Source organism: Bombyx mandarina, chromosome 10, assembly GCF_030267445.1.
Source record: "Bombyx mandarina strain Sakado chromosome 10, ASM3026744v2".
NCBI lineage: Eukaryota > Metazoa > Arthropoda > Insecta > Lepidoptera > Bombycidae > Bombyx > Bombyx mandarina.
Window position 1 is genome coordinate 8,609,343 of NC_143217.1, and position 8,347 is coordinate 8,617,689.

An 8,347-nucleotide genomic window follows, 5' to 3' on the forward strand; every position below is an offset into this window, starting at 1 on the left:
CTACTGTGTAGCGTACCTTCATCATGGATTGGAACAACACCAAGGTGATGGAGTTCATTGAACTCCTGCAAAATGAATCGACCATATGGGACCCTCAAAAGAAATCCTATAATACCAGAATGGCCGTTAATGACGCCTACGAAAGAATTAAAAACTATTTTTCTCTTCAATGTTCTTTTAATGAATTAAAAAAGAAGAGAAATTCGTGAGACATTCGTACACAAGTGTAGGAGGAAGCGCAAACGGGTTGGCAAATTGATTACCGAACCCATTTGCACAGCCGCTAAGTTTGCGAATGAATGTCTGACGGCCCTTCACATGCGCGCGAACATTCGTACAATGTACAAATGATCGCGTGCATGTGAGTGGCCGGCATTAAAGCTAATAAGTAATACTATATACCAGTAATGTCCATAGATTAACACTTAATACAAGAAGTGCCTCGTCCGCAACCCGGCCCCCTAAGGGCTTCCGGCTCCACTCGCTTTGTGCGGGGAGGAACCTAGGCATGGGGCGGCGTGGTAGGTCGTGTTCCCCCGACCGCTCCGGGGGAAGGTGTAGCGCTGCGCTATAAATCGCTATAAATCGCTATAAATCGGGCTCTTGGCCCGTCGACCGAGGGAACTGGCGGTCATGTTGCTGGCGGCCGCTGGTCCGGCGTCTGGGGGACGGCGGGATGGATGTAATGTGCTCTGCGTAAACCCTGTCTCGCCCTCTCAATAGCTCCGACTGGGTTCCCGCCCGGTCTGGGGTAGGGCGCCGGCTGTGAGCGGCAGGAGTTTTTAGTGAGGTTCGACTCCCACATACCGGCGATTTTATCATGTGGAAAAAAAAAAGGTAATATAAGAATTAAGGTTGAAAGCACACACCACAAACGACTCACTTCAGTTTTCCCACGAGAGGGTAATGTCATGCCCTCGTTTCACAAATCTGTGCCAATTTGGGTTATTTGGCAGTGAATTTTTGCCTAATATTCTGACTGAGATTTTAGCAGGATAATTCCGACAAGCCTCGCCTACCGCTACGACTTTCTCCTAAGCGAAAAAGTAACATATAAATAAAATAAATAATTAACTAAGATAAGCTTTTACAAACAGTTCTAAGTGAAAACTCTTTAAAATTGTTTATCTCTACTTCGCTTCCTCCACCGCCGCATAAACCATTTCGTTTTACAATAAATTTTGTTAGTATATATATATTCTGTATAGTCTATGCTTTTTCTTTTGGACCGTTCTGTCAATTCGGTTCGCTACGAAGCGCGAGCTAAATCTTAGGTAATCTCAGTTTTATTCGTTATTTATTATACAAACAGTGACGATTTGTAAAGAGAATTCTTTTGCGATTCTTAGTGATACATTATTTCCACTTAAAAGTTATAAAAATAATTAACATTCTAGTGATAACCTCTTGTTTCACGGTGTTTTGACAAGTTGGTTGCTGTGTTAACATTTAGTAAATAGATAGAAAATACATTTAATTAAATTGTTATATGTAAAATTTCAGCCATGGTGCGTATGAACGTATTGAGTGACGCCTTAAAATCTATACATAATGCTGAAAAGCGAGGGAAAAGACAAGTCCTCATCAGGCCCTGTTCCAAAGTCATCGTTAAGTTTTTAACAGTGATGATGAAGCACGGTTACATCGGAGAGTTTGAAATCGTTGACGATCACAGAGCTGGCAAGATTGTTGTAAATCTCACAGGCAGACTAAACAAGTGTGGTGTCATTTCACCTCGTTTTGATGTTCCCATCAACGATATTGAAAGATGGACTAATCTGCTCCCCTCACGACAGTTTGGGTAAGAGTTCATGAATTATTTAGTAAAAAATAATATAGTTAAAAAATCAATCACGCACAACTACCGCGGATCACCAATAGCTCTTGTTGGTTGTCATTTGATATGTTGTGCCATAGTAAATTAAAAACAATGCATTAATGATGTTTTTTCACATGAGAGATATTGCTGGTGTTGTTTTTTACATTTAAAATTAACCAATGAATTGATCAGTAGTACCTTAGTTAAAGTTTTAAACTTATAAACTTTTAAATGTAATTAAAACTTATAACTTAATAGAATTTTTCAACATTTGCTTAATATTGGCGTGTATTAATTTGTCTGCTACTGTAGTAAAAACCTGATGGAAAATATCTGTGAACTTGCTGAATAATGGTTTCGGATGAAAAATATGGATTTTATTTAGTATTATTTTAGTACCTATGCATAATTATTTTCTTGCATCATGAGAGATTCGGCAACAAAAACTTATCCTTTATTATATACTGGAATTGACTCAAGTGATATCCATGTCTATTTAAAGAGATAAAATATTAATATATCACTAAGCTCTGTGAGCGTTTTATTTATATTCTAGTCTAGTCTCAAAAGAACGCAATAGGGATGCACGGTTTTTCACTTTGAATTGATTTTTTGGATCATTTGAATTTCAATAATCAAGTCAAAATTTGCAATTACAATTAGAAAAAATAAAAAATATATATTTATGAAATACAAACTTTAATTAAATTTACTAAGAAAAATGGGGAAAAAACATTAACCTTGAAAATTTACTTAACAAGGAATCAATTTTGAAATCCTGCATGTCCAAACTTTTTAAAAATAATAATTTGAAAGCCCCTCCTGCAGTAGTTATTATGACTTTCATTTAATGTTATGTTATCTAAAGCCAAAGTAAGAGTGTCTATAATGCCCTAATAATGTAAATAATTATAGTGTCAGCATTTGTTTGCAATCTATCTTTCTTCTTAACAATGTTTATATAATACTTATGAATCAATTCAGAAAATCGCTAGATCGTATTCAATTGAATTGATCTTCATAAAAATCGAATTGTAACGTACATCCCTAGCACGCAATAGTGTCCACCAGCATCATAAAGTGTGAGGCTTATAAAAAACATTAAGTAATTATTAACTTTTCAATAATGTTTTCTGTTAAAGTTTTGTTGTACTCTTTAAAAGCATTGCCTGAAAGGAGATTTCGAAACAGTTACAGTATTTCAATAGCTTAATTTTTCCTTCAAATGTGAACCTAACTAATCTTTTACTGTTAATTTTTTTATATTCTAGTGTTACTAAAATAACTCATGCTTTTTCTGATTGTCTTTGAATTCACATTAAGTTTAGTTTAAATCACATTCTATGCTTAAAATTCAATTTAAGATTTTGATTTTAATTTAAAACATTGCTTTTTGATTAAAAATACAACTTATTATAAGCTAAAATTGGCAGATGACTGATACTAGAAGATAGCATTCACATTGTGATGTGTATGGGCTTCATTAATTTGAGAGATAGTATACCCATTTATATATTAAATGAATAAAAATGCTTACACCTGCAAGAGATCTAGATCTCACGGAGGGCAGTTATCTAAAGTCTAGAGTATCTAAAATGATGGTTAATTTTAAATTGAGGTTAAGCAAATATTATTTTTCAGTAAACTACACAGCCAATGTGGTTCCCTATTTGCCAGAATGCTTAACATATACTCACTCCTTAGGCTCACTTATTCTCAGTCTTTGATTGTATGTATGCTTTCAGGAAAATTTTGTGTTCTCAATAACAAACAATATGTTTGACAAATATGTAGATGGATACTTAAACCTTTCATTTGATTGTGGTGAAAGTTGGTGCAATTGTTGGCACTTCGGTGTAGATTTCTGTCATAGTACTAATGATGCACAATGGGTGGCATCTAATTTCAAGAAATTGATATTTTTAATAATATTAGTAATAGTCACAGTAAAGCGTTATTTACTTTCATTAGTTCTGCAGTAGAAGAATTAAATAATTTTCAAGTTATAATAGTATTTTTAAATTAATATTTGTTGGGGCAGTAGCACTTAAACTCATTATCCTAATAGAGCGATTCCATACTCCCTAACATTGAAAATATACTGTTTTATTTTATAATTGCTAACATACCTTTCCAAAAATTATCGCCAGCTTTTGAAGTGCACTGAGTGTCTGTAATGTTGTCATGATTAACTGTTTCACCTTAGGAGGGCTGTGAGGGTTTCCCCATATAAAAATTCTTGTTATGGTCACTCCCAAGATTTGTTCTTTCAATAGCTTGCCTTGTAATTTATTAGAACTGAATGTCTTAAGTGGATGGATTGACATGTTGGATGGATGATTTTTGGTACTGTGGTCAGACCATGTTTAAGTGCCAATAATAATTGCATTTTTGAGACTGAATGATGAATGTTCAATAACAAGACATTTATATGTCTCTAATGCTACTCATCTGTGTTGGGTTCGTGCTTAACCTGATCTTAAGTTTCATTAAATAAATAAAATGTTTTGTATTGTTACAGTTACCTAGTCCTTACAACAAGTGGTGGCATCATGGACCATGAAGAAGCCAGAAGAAAACACCTTGGAGGAAAAATTTTAGGCTTCTTTTTCTAAGTTTACTTAATACACGTCAAAATGTACCACCTTGTTTTTATTTTAGACCAAAAAGACTTTTTTTGTCCTTTAACTTAAACAGACCTTCGAGGCGGCGCTTGCGGTTTTGATTATTCGTAAGAACTTAGAACAGCCAAGAGGAATTCTATAAACTCAGTTTGGTATGCAAATTGTGATAGAGACATTTACTCTACATCTGTATCTGAGATATGAAAACTAAATGGATGTGAAAGCCCCTGCGTGGCATATCATTAGATAGATCTTAGAAAGAAAGAAAAAAATTTCAAAATTAAACAAACCCAACATTTTCACTGGCTTTCTTTAGGGTTATATGTGCTAGAAAACCACAGCAAGAACAAATAAACGTCTGAAATCATCACCCCTGTGATACAAGCTAGCGTTGAATGAAGACTACTATCTAATTACTTTTGTCAAATAATGGGACCTTAGTAAATATCATACTTGTCAAGAACAACCAAAATTAGTTAAAACATGCCAACCGTGACGATAACCTATTGAATTTACGTACTGTTGAAACACTTGTTTAGGTTTTAACATTTAATTTGTTTCATTGAATATTTGGTTTAAATAAAATTTACAAACTTTCCAAAATTTAATGGATTACTTAGTAGGCACCACCGCTAGCGCTGGAAGCGAGTTGCGCAGCCTACCCGAACCCCCCTTTTTTTTCCTAGCTATGCTTATAGCCTTGAGAGGCTATTTCAGCTTCTTGACGTGTAGGGGAGCTCACAGGGCTCAAACCGGGAGTGTTGCTAACACTGGCCCTAGCAAGAGCAGTGCTTCGCAGAATCTACCACCGGATCGGAAACGCGACTCACTGAGAAGACCCGCCGAGAAACTCAGTGGGCTAAACCCCCTCAAGTCGCCCCGTGGCCTTGAGTGGGTAAAGCCTATCCATCCCTGCAGGTACGTATTTTCCTCTGGCTTCGGGCTCGGCGGCGACTGGTCGGTGCGGAGAGGTAAGAGCTCTCTCTCTGTCTCTTTAAGTGGATTTGCCGAAGTCGAGCATCGCCTCCTAGAATGCGTCCCTGCCGACCATCATAGCCAGGACGGTTGGACGCCACGTTGGTCTTCTTCCACAACCTCGATGATGGCGGCGCGCTGTCAGTTCTCCGGATGACGCGGTGTAATTACCAGCCGAAACAACCGTGGCCGGCAAGCATCTGCGTCAGCAGGAAGGCAAGGCGTCCTCTCGATCTCGAGTTCTAAGTATTGATCACCATTATCGTCGAACTCCTCAAATGCGTCGTAAGATTTCAACGTGCAACTTAATACACATCTCACTGGGTTTCTTGCCGGATTTTTGCAGTGGGTGGCGATTTCAATCCGGTTCAGAAAAACATTGCTCTCGCTAGGGTAGATGTTAGCAAACTTTTTCAGGTTGAGCTCCGTGAGCTCGCTCATCAGTCAGGGTGAAAGTAGCTTCTTGAAGCTACTGGCATATAGATGGGCAAAAAAAGCGTAATTGTTCAAGAAATGTGAAATTTCAGATCGCAAATGGTCTCCATTCGTAAGCATATCAAGACAGCATCGGAATGTTACTTTGCGTTAGCGCGACACGGTTGATACGTAAAAATGTAAGCTATCAAAATCTTTGGCCAGCTCATAACGTGGGCCTCGAAGACTAATTATTTAGGCATCACCCTCGATAGCGGGATCACATTCTGTCCCCACATATGACAGTGACGCGACCGAGCCGTGTTCCTACTCAGTTAATTCTGCCTCATGATTTGCAAGCGAAGTAAATTGTCCCTTCGTAACAAGGTGACACTACAAAACTGCATAAATTCCGTCATAACCTGTGCATTGCCCACGTGGCCCGTACACACATTGACTTTCTCCAGCTCATCCATCCCGTTTTCTAGTACTTTACTAATTAGTAGTTTAACTTAGGTAACTTTTTAATTTTTTTTCCGGACTCTCTTTTTTGTTTTTCGTTCCCGCTCAAGGTATTTTTAGAATTGATGTTAATTAACTTTCATACATAACTTTCACTTAAAGCCTCTGCTTGTAGATTCAATAAAATAAAAAATAAGAGAATTTAAGGATAGTGCCCTCTGTACTTAAAAAATATTAATCCGTGTGCTTGAGAGTTTTTTAACTTATTCGATAGGGTAAAAGTTAACTCAAAGTTGTAGGGAGTTCCGGAGGGAGCCGACGCCGAAGTGCCATCACTGCAGTGGCTGCAACGTGGACACGGCTGAGCACACACTCGCGTACTGCCCCGGTTTCGCGGAGTAGCGCCGCGTCCTCGTTGCAAAAATAGGATCGGACTTGTCGCTTTCGAACGTCGTGGCTACGATGCTCGCCAGCGACCAGTCCTGGCAGGCGATGCTCGACTTCTGCGAGTCCACCATCTCGCGGAAGAAGGTCGGTTGGTCGAGCGTCCTCGGGGTGGCGCCGCGAGTCTGGTGGTAGTGTTAACCGCGGGAACCCCCCTACTCTGATCGGGTTCTGACCCAGGACGGAGATCGGACGTCGGGTGTAAGAGTGCAGGGGAGTCGTTTAGTGCGGTAGGGACCTAAAACTTCTTGGGCCCGCGGTCTTTTTTTTTATTGCTTAGATGGGTGGACGAGCTCACAGCCCACCTGGTGTTAAGTGGTTACTGGAGCCCATAGACATCTACAACGTAAATGCGCCACCCACCTTGAGATATACGTTCTAATAGTTATAGTTATAGTATAGTTACAACGGCTGCCCTACCCTTCAGACCGAAACGCATACTGCTTCACGACAGAAATAGGTAAGGCGGTGGTACTTACCCGCGCGGACTCACAAGAGGTCCTACCACGAGTAATTACGTAAATTATAATTTTGCGGGTTTGATTTGGTCTGCTCCCAACATCAGCAGATCGTCAAGTCCCACATACCCCGCGGGCCCACTTTGGCGTGGGGACCTCGTAGGAGGTTCGGCCCCCAGCCCAAATAGGGAGTTGGAACGTTTACGTACGTTTGCCGCTAGGGGCGCTGTTCCAACTGCATTCAAATTTTATTTAACTTTTACGCTATCGAGAACGTTAAAAAGCTCGCACTAAGCACACTGGGATTTCCCTAATCAGGCGTCGCCTGCACACCAGCGTCGTCAGCTCCGATGCGCAGTGCGCAAGTGTATTAGACGACTGATTGTAATAGGATTAAAAGATGTCGATACGATTACGAATATACGATTGGAGCCCAATAACACGTCTAAATGCTCATTAGTGGTGACCGCTACTTCCCGCAATAGATATAGGCTACCTACCACAGAGGTCATTTTATTATCAATATTCATATTTTTCGTAGACTGGGAAGTGGTCTCCGCCGTCCCTTGTCAACGGAAATGTGAGGGCTACATGTGACGTAAAGCTGCCACACCCTAGTAGTTGTCGATAAATAATTCATATTAGAAATAAGTTGGTACAAACTAAAATGATAATAGAATTAAAACAGTGAATCTAACAAGTTTAAATACAACTCTGTAAACTTTGAAGTTGCATAATAATCACGTGCCACATAATGCCATTTTTTGAATTGCAGTTGTTGTTTATGGGTAATTTTAGTGCACGGATAGGTACCATCATCCTGCCTATTTCTGCCACGAAGCAGTATGACACAATTGGGCCTATCCTGTCTCGAGATGGTATCCACGATAAGATTTATGTTGGCTCCGGTAACCACTTTAAATCAGATGAGGCATTAGTTCGTTTATCCATCTTAGCAATAAATAAAAATGTGCAAAATAATAAGATTGAAAATTGGTTGTAGGATATCGTAGCATTAACGTGGATAATTTTTTAACATGAAAATTACAACTTATTGCTTGGAACTAATAATAAATATGTGGCATTCCGTCACCGGTCTAGGAGAGCTCGTGAATGCCGTCACCGAACGACTACAGTCACCCAAAAAACAT

The 8,347-nt window shown here is 39.2% G+C and overlaps 1 protein-coding gene across 1 annotated transcript; it reads left to right on the forward strand.

Annotated features, from left to right (window-relative positions):
• The first annotated feature begins 1,116 nt into the window (after positions 1 to 1,116).
• On the forward strand, positions 1,117 to 4,460 carry RpS15A (ribosomal protein S15A). The gene is made up of 3 exons (XM_028185885.2): positions 1,117 to 1,274; positions 1,504 to 1,801; positions 4,341 to 4,460. Exons 2-3 carry the CDS (start codon positions 1,506 to 1,508, stop codon positions 4,432 to 4,434), a joined length of 390 nt encoding a protein of 129 aa, XP_028041686.1. The 5' UTR covers positions 1,117 to 1,274; positions 1,504 to 1,505; the 3' UTR covers positions 4,435 to 4,460.
• Positions 4,461 to 8,347: the final 3,887 nt, after the last annotated feature.